The 16089-nt window shown below is 49.8% G+C and overlaps 1 protein-coding gene across 3 annotated transcripts in view; it reads right to left on the bottom strand.

The window, feature by feature from the left end:
- NRG2 (neuregulin 2) overlaps positions 1 to 16089 on the bottom strand; it is a 112546-nt gene that overhangs the window by 55340 nt on the left and 41117 nt on the right. For all 3 annotated transcript variants that reach the window (XM_063413670.1, XM_063413669.1, XM_063413673.1), the window contains exon 2: positions 2936 to 3107. In XM_063413670.1, coding sequence (XP_063269740.1) covers positions 2936 to 3107 — 172 coding nt within the window. The remainder of the gene's footprint in view (positions 1 to 2935; positions 3108 to 16089) is intronic.

The raw sequence follows: 16089 nt of genomic DNA, 5'->3' as shown, positions 1-16089 counted from the left end.
CGTTATAGAGTAAGATCTCCTTTCAGAGATTTACAGTTTGGGATGCTTTTCCTTCCCTGGAGTCCCTTCCCAACACGCTGGAAGTAATGATCTACACCCATATCACATGTCCCTCCACTAAACTTGGCCCCACCAGCTGCATAATGAAGACATCAAAGTCATGAGGGCTCCCTCAACCCTCAGCCTGCTCTGAGCAGTTTTTAGTGTTTGTTCCATGCAGTCAAGACCAGAGGGAGGCAGGTCCAATGCCAGCAGAGCCTCTGCCTCGAGGTTTTCAGCTCTGGGAGCCGGAGCAGGGGACAGAGGTGGGAATGCCAGAGTGTGTGTGCACAGACCCACCCAGATCCTCTCAGAGAAGTGTTCCTGCTCTGCCAAACAAGGGGCAAATGCCCACGGAGGGGTGATTATCTCAGAACTGTCCCACAGAATGACAGAATCATTTAGGCTGGAACAGCCCTCTGAGATCACCGGGTCCAACCATCCCCCACCACTGCCCAGGCCACCAATGAACCATGTCCCCAAATGACACATCTACACATTTTTTGAACACTTCCACCACTTCCCTGGGTAGCCTGTTCCAATGCCTGACCACCATTTCAGTAAAGATATTTTCCCTAATATCCAAACCCCCCCTTGGCACAGGTTTAGGGCATTTCCCTTTGTTCCTGCTCAAGAGTCTTGAGTCCAGTCTCCATAGCCTGGTCCCAGCACAAGACACAAGACAAGACACTTTAATGGCAGCAGGGAGGAGAAGCTGGGATGGGAAGTGATTCTGGGGGTGCTTCAGGCTCACACCTTTGTTGCTGAGGGAGTCTCAGACACTCAGGAGGAGGCAGGTGCTCAGCTTTCCTTAAAATGTTTATCCTTGGGTTCATTTTGCCAGCAGGAAGCCCTTCCAGCACCACACATCTTTGGCCTCTCACTGGAGAGCCAACACGTTGCCATGGAAACTGGCAAATACAAAATTATGACTTGACAGCATGTCCTGAGGGAAGGGGACCAACTTCCCTCCATTTGCTTCTGACCCTGGCCCAGGCTCTGTGTGTCCCCTGCACTGCTGGGGGTGGGATGCCGTCCTGTCCCAGCTTCCAGCTGGACACGGGGTGCCAGGAGGTGGGAAAGGACTGGGATAACGGGGAGCACAGCAGGGCAGTGCCCTGGGGGATCCCTCCCTCCAGCTGGGGCTCTGGCTGGGGCTGGCTGCCCCCCAGCATCCCTGCAGGGCTGCACAGGCAGGGTTCCCACGCCTGCCTGCAGAGCCTGCTGCAGACATTTCTCCAGGGCATCCCAGCACCCATTGCTAAATAACCAAGCCCTGAGGCTGACAAGGGCCACAAAACAGTGAGGGCAGCAGAGGAGTGAGGCAGGCACAGCCCTGCCCTGTCTCTGCTGCCTGCAAGCCCAGAGAGCCCTTCCTGAGCAGGCAGCACCCCCTTACCCTGGATCCACTGACCACCTCACTGCCTCATCCCGAAACAGCCACAAGTCCTAGAATTATTGCAAAGGAGGCCAACCATCTTGGGTGTAACTCTGAAACCAAACTCAACAGGACTGAAATTAAATTAGAGCAATTGGCAACGCCCCATTCAAGCAGTGACTGATTTTCCTAACTGATTTGTAGCGGCTTTTATTTTTCAAAATTGCTACTCTATCAAATCCATAACAAGCCTTTATTCACACACCCAGAATATATGTTAGCAAAGAATTAGCATAAAATTTTCCAAGGGGCCAGGCAGTGGGAAGCTGACTGTTACTGGCTAGGTCGGGACGTATGAATGCAAGCATAGTCATGATTATGGAATAATTTTAAGATACATCATATGTAAATATTGGCCCTTGAGAAATACTAACATGATTTCATTTAAATCCATTCCCTGTGAGAATCCCTAGCTTGGTCACTGGGGCTCTTTCCCCAGGTGTTTTAGCACTGCCTGGATGAGGTGACCTGAGGGTGACCCTCACTGAGAGCTCTGCCGGGTGGGGACTTTGGGGCAGATGGGAGGGAACTTTCCCTGGGTGGGCAGATGAAAGGATTTGCACAAGACAAGGTCTCTGCAGGTGACTGTGACCCCTGAGCAATGTCTGGCATCTCAGCCCTGCTCAGTGTAGAGGAGAGAAGATGGAGAAGGAATCCCATTAACGCATATAAATATCTCCATGGGATGTCAAATGTTGGTGCCAGACTCTTTTCAGTGATGCCCAGTGACAGGACAAGGAGCAATGGCCACAAACTAAACCACGAAAAGTTCCAGCTCAACATGAGGAAGAATTTGTTTACACTGAGGGGGGCAGAACACTGCAACACCTGCCCATGGAGGTCAGGAAATCTCCCTCTCTGGAGATATTCCAACACCACCTGGACACGTTCCTGTGTCACCTGCTCCAGGTACCCCTGCCTTGGCAGGGGGGTTGGACTGGATGGTCTCCAGAGGTCCCTTCCAACCCTAATTTGTCACTCTGTGATTTTTCAGTGGCCTTAGATGCTTCTGTGTCCACCCAAATCCAGAAGGGAACAACCCATTTCCTCCCAGAGCCCTGCTGCTGAGTGATGGGGTGACAAGCTGGGTTTGGGAACCTTCTGCATCCAACCCCCTGATCACAGAGCAGGGGTCACCCCAGGCTACCAGGGAAAGCCTTGTGTCCCCACATCACAGGACACCTGTCCCAGGTATCCAATGGCTCCCTGACCCCAGGACAGCCCATCAAAAACCCAACCTCTTCCCTGTGCGTGCCCTGCTCCTGTCCCCACTGCTCTCTGAGGACACTGGGGATCCTGCTCGCTCTCCTGGGCAGGGTAACTGAGCTGAGCACGGCCCTGTGGCCCTGGGGGAGCCCTCAGTGCTGCTCAGCAGGACTGGGGAGCACAGCAGCACCCCCAGCCAGATGGGCCCAGACCCAGACACTGAGAGGGCAGAGCAGCCCCTGTCATACTTACTTCCCATTCCCATACTTGATCCGGATGTCTTTGCTCTTCTTCAGCTCTTTCCCATCTTTAAACCATTTGTAGGATGGCTGAGGGTTTCCAGCAGTCGCCTCACACTTCAGGGAAATCTTCTCACCCACGTGAACATTTGGGCTTTTCAGTTTCTTCAGTTTGGGAGGAACAGCTGTGGAAAGAGAAAGGGAACACTGTGAAACCCCTCTCAGAGCTGTGCAGGCACACCCCGAGCCCTCCCCCGGGCAAAGCTCCTGCTGCCCCTGCTGCCCTGAGGGGATGGAGAGGGGCTGCCCAGCGAAAACAGCCCACAGGGAAGGGCCATGGAGTCAGAACGGAGCACAGAGGGAGCCCCTGCCTCTGGAGGCTCCACATCACCAGATCTGATGGTCCCACAGCAGGCAGGAGCGCTGAGTCTCCTGTCCCTGCACAGGTTTGCTGAGCTCAATACACAAGTTCAAGCTCTTCACACACTGTTTTCCCCCTGCTCCTTTCATTGCTGCTGCAGATTACCAACACCTACAGGACCTCTGTGGCTGCCAGGGGCGGGCTGCCAATCCCACAGCCCCAGCAGCCCCAGCCAGGAGGATTTTACTGGATGGAGCAGAGGCAGGGAGCAGGGCCCTGTGCCCCTGATGCTCCAACTCTGCTGCAAACACCTTGTTTAGCACAGCTTCAGCATCAGCAGAGCACCGAGAGGGGCTGCAAGAAAAACCTGCATGTGTAAGGGGTGAGAAGGGGAGGGACAGACACTGTTCAGGCTGCAAGAAGAAAAGGGAAAGAATAGGTATTTTAAATGGGTTTACGCCAGCAGTGTCAGGCTGGCCAGCAGCCTTTGCAGCCTGGAGCCTGCCTCTGCACGTGGGTGTTTCAGAGAGGTGATTTTTACCATGCACCTGGAACATCAGACAGAGAGGGAGACACTTCTTATCAATCTCTGCCAGGCTTTATATTAAACCTGACAAGAAAGGATTAGCAGGCTTGCAATTTTTCTTTCAGCTGACAGCTCTGCACTCTTCTAGCTCCCTTTTTCTTTCTCTGTGTCAACCTTAAAAAAAGAAACAGCAACTTGCTGGTTTTGCCTTAAGAATATTGGTACCAATGGCTTCCCCTTGTCTGAGATGTGTTACAGATAGAGAATTTCCTCTTTCTAATATGCACAAATCACCTTCTAATTGCTTTGTGCACTCTGATCTTGCCAAATGGCAAAGCACTCAGAGGGATGGGATGGGTTTCATCAGAGCAATCACTATTTTACAGATCTTTGTCTCCCCTAGTTCTTCATGCCAAGCTAAGTTAGTGTAGGTTGGTAGTATTTAAAGACTGTTCTCACCAGAAGGGATCTTACAAGAAATAATAAAAAGCACAGCAATCATCAAGAATATGCTCCTGTGGCAGGAAGCTCTCAGAACTCTCACATTCCTCACAGGAATGAGAAGTTAAATTGTCCTTAATCAAAAGGATCCCAACATGGGTAGAAATGGAACAGTCCAGGGTCACAGGAATTAGCCCAGCAAAGCTCACAGGGACTGAAAGGCGAGCCCAGGGCTGTGGGTGGCAGGGCTGGTCCAGGCACATCAGACCCTGCAGCTGCTGCCCGGAGGAGCTGTGGCTGCCCCATCCCTGGAAGTGCCCAAGGCCAGGCTGGATGGGGCTTGGAGCAACCTGGGATAGTGGAAGGTGTCCCTGTCCATGGCAGGAGGTTGGAATGAGATGAGTTTTAAGGTTTTTTAAGGTTTATTCAACCCAAACCATTCCACGATTCTAATGGGACAGGGACAGCACAAAAACTTGGGTCAGCTGCAGGCAGTTGCTGCAGGCTGTGCACTGACATCTCCCACTGCTTCCCAGGTCACTGTGCTTTGGCACTAACAGAGACTTCTGACCAGAAATGATCTCAGATTTCACCAGATTTGAGGACTTCTGTGAAAATCCAAGGTGTCATGGGTTTTGTCAAGCCCATATCCCTGATCCTTGCCTGGAAATGGGTTGCCCAGAAGAGCTGGAAGACCGTGGAGGGAGAAGAGAGCTGGTCTGTTCCCAGAACACTGCATGGAGAACCAGGAAGGTAAACAAGACCTTGCTTTTATAGGGGTCATTTTGGGGAATAGAGAAATAGCCTCTCAAATATTTATTCTGTCTGAATGTGTGTGTCAGTCAGCTCCCATTGTACCCCGAGGTCACCCTGTGTCCTGCCAACATAATCCGTGCACCTTAAATACAGGAAAGGTCCTGACCTTGGCATGGCTGCAACTGCTTCATTTTCCTCCCAGCCTGGTGGTCTGCAGAATTATGAAGCAGGCAGCATATGGACATAATATGGGCTAATTTGGACTGAGAGTCACCGAAGGGACAGCTCTTGTCTCATTTCAGAGAAGCCACAGGTGTGAAGAATTCCGATATTTTATAAGCTAGAACCAGCAGTAAGGTGTGAAGAAGTTCAACTGGTGTTAAAACTGGTATAACAAGTGAGTCCTAGGGGGTGAAAGAATATTCTCTTCTCGTCTCCCTTCCATAGTTTTATGTACTAGCATCACCCTGAGTGGAGGAGGAGCTGCAAACTGCTGGGAGAAAGGGGTTGCAGCCCTGCCCCTCTCACTGAAATGCTGCCAAGAGCAGAGCAAACCCCAGAAACCCAAAACCTGTGGAAGAAGAGGGCCAAGAACCAGCAAAGAACTTTCCATGATCTCCCCACCAGCAAGAATCATGTCTCACCTAAAACTCTGCACATGCCACCAGTGATGATTACAGGACATTCCTAAGCAGGTAGATCCAAAAAAACACAAAGAGCTGACACACACACACACCTCCAGCAGAGAGTCCTGCCCAGAAAAAGGGAGGAGAACCTCTTTCCACCCCAGTCTACAGGGTTTTGGTGTCTCCCTACAGAAGGGAAAGAGGCAGTGCATTCAGCTCCAGGCCACACTTCGTGGACTCCATGGACTGCAACTCCCCAGCTGAATCAGAGCAGTGAAAGGGGAATCCAGTCCCGAAATATTCTGGATTGTGTCTGGGACACAAGGGCTGTGCACAAAGAGGCAGAGCTGCACTCCCTGACACATCTGTGCCCTTTCTGCTGCACTGCAGCAGGGCTTGTGCTTGGACAGCAGCGTGGGAAGAGCAGGCAGAGCCCCAAGCCTGGGAAGCAGCATCCAGAGCCTTGCTCTGGGCAAAAGGGAAGGCCGGCCTTGGTCTGTGGGAAGGGCTGCTCCAGGCTAGAAAGCCTCACTTCATAATTCCTGCAGCCTTCAGAAAAACACAGAAATCTTCATTTAGAGCCATTCAGTGCTGACGACTCTGCTTAATTCCAGACAAAGACTTTCCTCTGGTTTTTACTGGTAAAAAGTTTAAGCTGCAGCTCTTATTCATAGTCTGAACTCCTCTAACTTTGGCTTCCAGCCAAGAGATCTCTGCCTTTCTCTGGCAAATTTTAATCCCATCTAGCAAGCAGAAACCCCTTCCCTTTTTAGGTACTTGTAAACTATGACTGAATCACCTTTCAACCTTCTCCAGCAGTAAACTAAAGTAGCTTGAGAGACCAGAGCAGCACAAGGAGTGCTGATACTGGAGTATGTCAAAGTTTTACATTCAGGTACATTTTCAGCTTTTGACCCATTTCCCACCTCTGCCCTGTCCAAATCACAGAGTTACAGCTCAGAAAACCATGAGTCTAGTTCAAAAAGATCAGAGGATTGATTTTAAGTGCCCCCTTTCTTAGTGCTCTGAGCATTTGGGGTCATTTTAATCCCCTCCTTGTTTGATACTTTTTTCCAGCATGCTGGAAAAACAAAGTCAGTATCTTCACACACATCAAAATAGCACACTATCCCAGGCAAACAGCTTCAGATGTGTACCAAGCAGGGTCCAGGTCTAATTCTGGGGAAGAATGCCTGAGGTGTTGGACAGAGTAGCCAGATGTATTTCCAGACAATTTTTCTAAGTGACAACCACATCAAGGGTATGTCATCCTGCAAAAAGGAAGTTTAATCCTGGTAGAGCTGAGACCAACAATAAGTAAAAATTTTCTACAGATTTTTGCTCATTCCAAGGTCAGCTGAAACCCAAGCAACCATTAGATCCCATCCTACAGTAGTTGTGTGAGCTGTGAAAATTAACCTTGAAACATGCCAGAGCCAGGACTGACAAATGCACAAATTTCCTGACTTGTTTTAAGAGCCACAAAAAGACCTTTGCAGGAGAGGTTTGTCCTCTGATGAGAGGCATCTGCTGCCTTCTCACGGAGAGGAGAGGGTTACAAGAGTCTGAAACGCTGAGCTCCAAACCACACGATACGAGTTGTTTGAACACCCGCCATAAAAGGACTTACATGTACATACTGCCTTAATTAATTCACTTCTGATTACACTTGATACAACACTGAAGTACCTTGATGATAACAACACCTCCTTTACTTCTGGTACCTGCAGTATGCCTGCGAGCACCTCAGAGCCTCAACTCAAAACATCATTAATCATCCATGGGCAGAGTGCCCAAACGGAGTCCAACAATGGAGTGGTGACAAAACCACATCCCACCCACGGAGCATCCTACATAAACAACCCTCAGCAGCAAAAAGCAGGAGCAGTCATCCTGGGAAAGGTGCTCCATGAGCTCTGGAACAGCCAGCAGTACCAGCCACAGAGGCTGCTTCCCGAGCTCTGGGGATGTTCCACACAGACACATCTGGGATCTCAGGACAACTGATGTCATGAGGAGATGGGAATTCTCGTCCTGGCCTCCTCCAGGGGCTGCAGTGTGAGCCATGGAGGCTCCCCCACACTGACAGCACACGGAGCCTGGCAAAGTGTTTAGGCAGGTGGATCTGGAGACTTGGGAGAACAGGATCCCTCTGTGTCTCTCTGACAGCTGAGGAAGAGGGCAACTGAGCTTGAATTCCCTTGGGCGTGGAAAAGGGAAACTGAAAAATGCTTTCTCACAGGAATGGAGGAGATGCCAGGAGAGTTAAGATCTACAAACTCACAGGTGATCCTTGACGTGCCTGGATCCGAGCGATGGCTCTCCACACAAGGCCCCCACCCGAAAGTCCTGAGGTCAGGACACCCCTCCTGTGCCAGAGGGGGAGGGCAGGAAGGTGCACAGGTGATCTCTTGGAAAGGAGCTGTGTTTCTCAGCCTGCCCAAGCCATTGGTCTCAGGACAGACCTTCCACATGGGTGCCAGGCCTTCCACTGGGCTCTTGTGGAGAAGCTGCAGATCCAGCAGTGTCTCCGTGGGTGTGAGCTCCCAGTTCTCCCTGGAGGAACCCAAAAAATGCTCCAGGCACAGCCCTTGAGGCTTCCAGGACCCACTGAAGGGCAAGATCTGGAGGCATGATCCTGCCCAAGCCAGGTCTCAAAGGCTCTGTTCCCTAAGCCCCTTCTGGAGAGTCCCCACCACTCTGCTGTTCAAAATCCCACTGCCTGCACAGACCATTCCTTTAACATAGGGTGCCTCAGGTGGGAGCATTTCAACATTCTCTCACAAGGAAAACAACAGAAGTCGTCTTTCCATAGGAATTGTTCTACAGCCTCAATTTGCTCCAAATTCAATCACAAACATTTGCCAAGATGGCAACTCCTAACTGAAAGGAATTTTTCCTGTTTTTATTGTCTCTGCTGCAAAGTAAGGACACGTTCCTGGCACATCACCATGCAGGTTGGCACATCTTGGGGGTCAGCACGCTCCCCACTGTGATACATCCCACTCCCTGCCTGATGCAGTCCCACAGGCTCCACTGTTTTAATCAGAGGTGATGCTCCTTTGCCTTGGGTTTAATTTGGCCTTTACTGGACACAGAGACAATCCTGGAGCTCAGCAGCAGCTCCTGATTCCCTGCACTTTGTTTCAATACTGGCTGCAAATGCCAACCTGTCAAAGAAGGGACCTACTCTGAGGAAAGCTCCCCCCTGCCAGAAGGAATGGGAACATGGGATCTGCTTGGAAAAAGCCTCACAACACACTCGGTGTTTGTCCTCCTTTTTCCAGGGTTTTATGGAGAGGGCAGGAGGCAGTCCCTGCTGTGCACCCTGGCAGGCTGTGGTGTCAGCTCTTTGGTGGCAGTGTCACAAGGACTCCTCGGAGTCTGTGACCCTCCAATGCCCCTGGAGGTAACAGGGCTGGATTGGAGTGAAGCTGTAGAACAGCCCTGGCTTTATTGCATGGGTGGACACAACGTCCCCAGACCACACACAGCCCAGAGCCTGCGGGGAGAACCTTGGTGTGACACTGACACTTCGCCCCATACCAGCCTCTGCCCCCAGTGGGTAACTACAGGCTCCAAACCCAGAGCATTAAACATAATATAATATCTGTAACACCCTTTATACTTCAGGCAACTTGTGTTTCAGTTTATGCCAAAGGATGTTCAGACGTTCTCATGGCAGTCTCTGTAGCCACTGTCTCAGACCTTGGTGTGCTGAGCAGGGGGACATGACAGGTAAACAACAATGACAAATTTAAATTTCCAAGGGGCAGCATTTTGCTGTAACCACTGTTTGACCTTTTAATTAACAAACAGCCACGATTTTCCATGAGCAGTGATCATGGAGCCACGGAACCATAGGAGGTTTGGGTTGGGAGGGACCTTAAAGCTCATCTCATTCTGTCCCCTGCCATGGGCAGGGACACCTTCCACTATCCCAGGCTGCTCCAAGCCCTGTCCAGCCTGGCCTTGGGCACTTCCAGGGATCCAGGGGCAGCCACAGCTGCTCTGGGCACCCTGTGCCAGGGCCTCAGCACCCTCAGAGGGCAGGGACTCCAATGTAGGAGCCAGTACTAGACCATGGGGCTCACTTGGGATATTTACACCTCACCTCCACTGTCCGAGGTTCTACCTGTGCAGTAACTGCAGAGAACAGCAAGGGTTAATGACCCAGAGCTCTCCAGGGACACGAGAGCTGTCCTTGCTGCCCTGCCTCTCCCACAGAGCCAGGCCAGCAGGGGTCAGAGGCTCACCTCGTGCTCCTGGGAGAGGTCCCACTCTGACAGGTGGGACAGCAGGAGCCACTGCTGCGGCTCCTGGAGGGTCTGCTGAGGACACCCACCCAGCTGACACACAGAACAGACACTGCTGGAAGGGACACAGGTGACTGGAAGTGTGAAGATGCTGAAGAGTCTGAGATCTGTGATTTGGGGTTGGAATGACGCATGGAAGGCACTTTGCTAAAGCCAGAACAAATGCATTATTCCTCCCTATGTGTCCCATACCTTCCCTAACACTGAAGTTTCTTTTCCTATAACTAAGTTTCTGTAGCCTTCTGTCCCAGGGAAAAGTGACTACAACACCAATCTACAGCACTATTAGCTGGCTTTTTTAAAAAATCTGTTTAAATTGTGAGTTACAACAATCTCTATTTTCATGACCATTCCCATCACCAAAGAAAATTGACTGAAGATTTGTAAGCAGGTTTGTTGATGTAGGGGTGCTCTCTATAGGATCGCTCTGTCAACTCAAACCGTGGGATCCTAGAGGTCTTTTCCAATCTCTGAGATTCTTTGACAGTGCCACAAAGCCAGAAATTTCACCCTCCTCTTACAAATCCTGGCTCCACTTATATTTAAGAGCAACTGATAAATTCCTCCTCCTCTGTCTTTCCCACACTTAAAAATCCAGCTATTCTTATTTCCAGTGAAAGTTTTGAAATGGGTGTATGATTTGGTCCAGAGCCCGAGGCTGAAATCTCAGCTCCATTGAAATCCATGAGCATCTGGCAACACCCAAATTGTCAGGACAACTGGGCTGTGCTTTTGCCACAATGCTGGAGGTGCCTGTGCACAAACGCTCACCTGAAGAGCTCAACAGCTCCAGGGCATGCACATGCAAATATCCAAGATTAAAATCCAGGGGCTGAAGTGGTTGGATTTGCCAAACCTAGTACTCTATGAACACTAGCTGGTTTGCAAACAATGTAATTGGAGTAGAATTGCTATTGTGTTTGTTTGTTTTGAATATTTTTGGCCAGGAAGTTGTCCTGGAGGTATAGTTGAGCATAAGTGGTCTGGTGGAAAAATGTCATTCATTCTGTTCCTATTAAGACCAAAAACAATAGCCACACAAAGACAGCAGCGACAATTTCTGCTCTTCATGCCTCTAACAATGTGTTTTGAACCCTAAAGGCAACATCTTGTTTGTACCCAATTGATTCTGGGATCGTATTTTATATAATCAAATATATCTTTGAACAAAGATATGTTTTATGAACTGCTCAATTTCCAGATGACCTTGGAAACAGCAATTCATAAAATACAGCTTTATCTCTATCTTCACAAACAGCTAGGAAAATTGCCCACCCATGCTCTGTGGACTGCCAGTCCAGTCCCAGCCAACAAAGAAATTACCCCAGGCATCCAAAACTTTAAAATACATTAATCCTTTGTACCAGTCACTGAGCACTAAGCACAAATTGCTTGCCCTAGAACCCTGGTAAAGACCCGGGTGGAATCCATCATCTTTCAATCACCAAAGGAAAGTGATTGAAAAACTCACCCCAGGAGACAAAACAATCTAGGTTAGCAGAAAACCCTCTCAGTTCATTCAATGTTTATTATGAAATCTGTACATGAAACCACATATAGACCCCTTACATCGTGGCAAAGCTAAAGGCTAAAAGCTTTCAGATTACAGGGAAGAATTTGCAGATGCAAATGACCATTAGTGGAATGTAATTGGTTCTAGAAAGGGATGAAAAAACTCTACTAGATGTTTTACAGCTTTATGAATCACAGGACTGTTGCTTTAAAACATGGGAGAGAACAGCTCAGTTAGAGGGGAGCTGAAATTCCTCTAACAGGGACTGCCTGCACCACCCAGGCTCTCCCAGGCATGGGAGGACAGCGGGCAGAGCATCCTGGACTGGTGGGAGCATTCCAGGGAGAAACTCTTCCCTGTGAGGGTGGGGAGGCCCTGGCTCCAGCTTTCCCAGAGAAGCTGGGGCTGCCCCAGGATCCCTGGAAGTGTCCAGGGCCAGGTTGGACAGGGCTTGGGACAACCTGGGACAGTGGAAGGTGTCCCTGCCTGTGGCTGGGGGTGGAATGAGATGGTTTCCAAGGTCCCTCCCAACCTAAACCACTCCGGGATCCTGTGATGATTCCGTGTCTCAGGAAAACCTGCAAAAACAGGGCCCACTGCAACGTGTGGGTACAGCCCAGCCCCAAACATCCACAGTCTTTCAGCTAAATCAGGACAGGGGCCACTGCAAGCAGGTGAATGTGACCGAATCTGTGAGCGGGTGCCAGGTGTGCCACACACCTGCCCCTCCTGCCCAGCCTGTGCCCATCACCCCTGGGTGTGCAAGCCAAGAGCAGGGCTGCCCTCAGGCAGCACAGCACTCCTGGAGATCCTCCTCCTCTCTCAAAACATTGCATTTAAACAGCAGGAGGACCCCGGAGGGGTTAACTAATGAGGTGTGAGATCTGAGGTCAGGGGGCAGGAACCACGGAACACCTCACTGCAGAGACTGGGCACCCCAGCCCCATCCCAGCCCCACCCCAGCAGAGAATCTGCCTCCTCCCCTGCCCCAGCAGACTTAGCTGTGAGAGGCAGCTTTAACCAGTGTTTTTAAACATGTTTAACTTCAGCATGCAAGGAAAAATAGGAGAAATTTGGGATCAATTACAAGATGTTAATCCAGGGCAGGCAGAGGTGAAGTGAAGGTCAGATGCGACAGCCCAGCTGGCAAAGTTTTTTTTGCCGTTTCAGTTTCCCAGGATGTTCTGGACCAGAGAACATCCTGATGTTCCACACACAACCAGGTGAGACACCACACAAAACAGGGATTCACAGAAGAAAGCACCTTACTATCTGGATAAATAAATTCAGTGAGAAGCCTCTAATACTGAGGTAGAAATGTTTAATTTTTAACCTATAAAATAATATTCTCTAGCATTCCGTGACAAAAGCCAACCACTTGCAGTCCTAATTACAATATTTTTTTCCCATGTCTCTGCCTACTTTGAAAGTTCACCATTGTCTCTGGTGAGAGACAAATCCACCAGAGGGTATTTCCAAAACAGAAAGCCCTGTTTTTATCGGGATCTCCCCACAAGAGACCCAGGGCTTGCATTAGAGACTTGTTTGTTCTCTGTAATGTTATATTAGAAAGATTAAAAGTTTTGCTGTTAGTTGAAGGAAGGCTTTAAAGCCCTGGTACCAGAAGTGACCGCAGGTCTGGTTTTCATCCAGACACAGGAAAGAAACTCAAGATCATCCCTGAGACAGCTTTTCCAGGAGCTCAAATCCCACCCAGCGTGGCTGAGATTACCACCCCACGCTGTCACCTTGTCCCAGTGCCCCGTTCACCCCGGGTCTGTGCTGCTGCTGGAGCGCTGGGCACAGATCTGAGCCCTCCCCAGGGGCTGTGCCTGCGCAGGAGGGACCACGGCAGGCAGAGAGCCCCCAGCCCGGCCAGGGGTCAGGGGAAGGGCCACCCCAGCCCCTGGGCTGCAGGGGAGCAGCAAACCGAGCCGTAAATTCCGGCTGGGACTCGGGGCAGTGCCCAGTGGAGACACTAACACAGCGTGTCTCCTGCCTTGTCCAGAGCGCGGCTTCCCAGCATTGTTCTGAGCAGCTCCGGACCCCCACTGGAGCACAGAGATGGGTGGCTTCCACTGAAATGTCCCCCAACCACGCTGATTTACAGCTGCCAGGAGTCTCCAGGATGTCAGCTCTTCCTGATTAATTTTTTTATCCTTATTTTCCCTCGTTTTATATTTGAATATTGCTTATTGCGATATTCTTCAGAACTATTCTCTGGAAAGCCATCCTGGCTAATTTTTGGCTTGTAAATTGCTCATGAGCAGTTTGTGGCTTGTGTTTAAAAAAAAAAAAAAACTAAATCAAGAAACTCTGGCCCATTTTGGTTGGATGAAGAGATTTTGTGGCCTGCATCAATTCTAGTCCCTGACAGCAATGACAGAGCTCTTATTATCACAAACATACAGTTGCAATTTTAAAATTTGCTTCCTGTGACTCTTCGTTAAAATTTAATCAACAGTTTCTGTTTCTATAAACATTTCTCTGGCAGAAAGATCACTTTATAGAATATTTATAGGCAACAAACGAGAAGCAAGGTAAAGCAAATTTGACTTTGTGATGAGAACCAATCCCTGCTGGCTGTCCAGCAACTTCACAGAGGGATTTAGGGAAGAGCAGCACAGGAAGGTGTAATTTTCTATGAGCTATTGCAGAACACAAGTGACTGAAAACAAAGACCAACAATACAGCAGCAAAATGTGAGCAAAGAGGAGACAATGGGCAATGTGGTGATGACCCAAGCAGGGATATTATTCCAAATTCAAAGTGGTCATGGGTTTAGTGACCTGCTTCCTATCTAGCTTTAGGTCACAAAAGGGGAAATTTCACCAAACTGGGCAGCAGATCCTGCACAACACAAACAACTTAAGGTGAAAACCAGAGTTCTGAACAAAAGATGGTTGTTGAGCAAAAAGCTATTAATAGTGCTGGGTTTTATCCCAGAAATGTTGCGTAAAGTGGGACAATTCACATCCCTTCTCTGTGCTTCCATTTCCTCTCTCAGAGATCCCACTTAATATATTTGGGGCAGGGACTGGCTCTTGTTATGACTCTGTGCTGTGAATAGCACAAGGGGAACAATGCTGCAGCCAGGACCTCTGGATGCCACCACAAATGCCAATTTTTAGCAGCAGTGACAACAAGCAGGAGTTTGGGACCCAAGGAAGACCTGGGAGAAGACAGGGCACAATGCAGGTTTCATCCTGTGTTGTAAGCATGGGTGGTGTTCATCTCCATGCAGGAGGGACAAAGGAAAGAAGGCAGGCAGGACAGGTTAAAAGGGTCTCCAGTCAGACCCTTTGCTAAAGCAAAATTTCTGCAGAGCTGCTCCTTCACTTCTGCACTCCCACTGCCTCCCCCTCACCATCTCCCCAAGCCTCCCTTGAGCAGCTCCATGCAGAGGAATGCAACCACCTAAAACTCAAAAGGGATTTACAGGGGCCTGAGGACACTCTGAGAACCTGATGGAAAGAGTGGGATCTCCTCTTCTGGAGGACATTTTTGTAGGAAATGCTCAGTCTGAATACCCCATGCAGGTGACTTTGTTTCTGATGAATCTGCAGAAGGTACAGTGGTGCTGAGGAGCTGCCCTAGAAAAACCTGGATAGACCTTTGGGTCTACAGAACTAACCTGGCAAGGTCCAAAGACAGGGTTCAGGGGGACAACAACTCATGGGATTCCAAGAACAAGCTTGGAAGAACCACACAGAAACTGAGCAGATCACATCCCTGCCCCATGGGGGGATCTGCAATATCCATTCCACTCACCAGGATCCAGACACAAAACCAAGCTGTGCTACACATCCACACTGCACCCCACAGGGTGCCCCAGGCCCTGGATGGCTGCTGAATGCAGCTGATCCCAACCTCACAATCCCACCCATGGGCTACTGAAACCTGTGAAGCTCTTCTGGTCCCCAGGTGCAAAAGAGATGTTCCATCATTCTAAAGATGTCATCCATCTCTCCTTTTGTCCTGTCCTTTACACTACACCTTCTTTCTGTTCCCTTCTCCTTGCCCATGCCAGCTGCCACCAATCACAGATAACCAAAATTACTCCTCTTTGTCCTTCCTGTCTCAGTCTTGGCTGGGAGGTTGATGACTTTTTTTTTCCTTTGCAAAATCCATTATCTTGAAAACCTTGAATATCACTCTTAAGCCCCAGTCTCATTCTCCTTTCATTTCTGGAGATGCTGAGTACCTCCCACATCTCTCTGAAGAGCTCCCAGCAGCCTTGTGTCCATGAAATCCAGAGGGCCTGAATCACCCTCTCAGGCAGACACCTGAGCACTGGTGCTGCTTTTCTGATTTTCTGCCTGTTTGGGATGGAGCACGGGGAGCTCCACTGTCACACACAGCTCAGAGACACCTCAGAGCTGCTTTGAAGTCACACTTTCCCCCTGGCTGCAGGATGTAGAAGCTGGGCTTCCACTCACACCCCGTGAAAGGCGACTGCTGGTTGCCCTCCTGCCCTGCCTGTCCCTGCAGAGGCAGCTCCTGTGCCTGGTGGTCAAGCCTGAAACACCACGAGAAGAAACCCTTCCTGCTTACCTGGACGATGCTGGTTGTAGTTGCAGGACCCCTGTTCACGTACAGAGGAAGGAATCATCCCAGATTTTCTAGTT

The sequence above is a fragment of the Prinia subflava genome, chromosome 16, assembly GCF_021018805.1.
Source record: "Prinia subflava isolate CZ2003 ecotype Zambia chromosome 16, Cam_Psub_1.2, whole genome shotgun sequence".
NCBI classification, from domain to species: Eukaryota; Metazoa; Chordata; class Aves; order Passeriformes; family Cisticolidae; genus Prinia; species Prinia subflava.
This window is presented reverse-complemented; position numbering and strand designations above follow the sequence as displayed.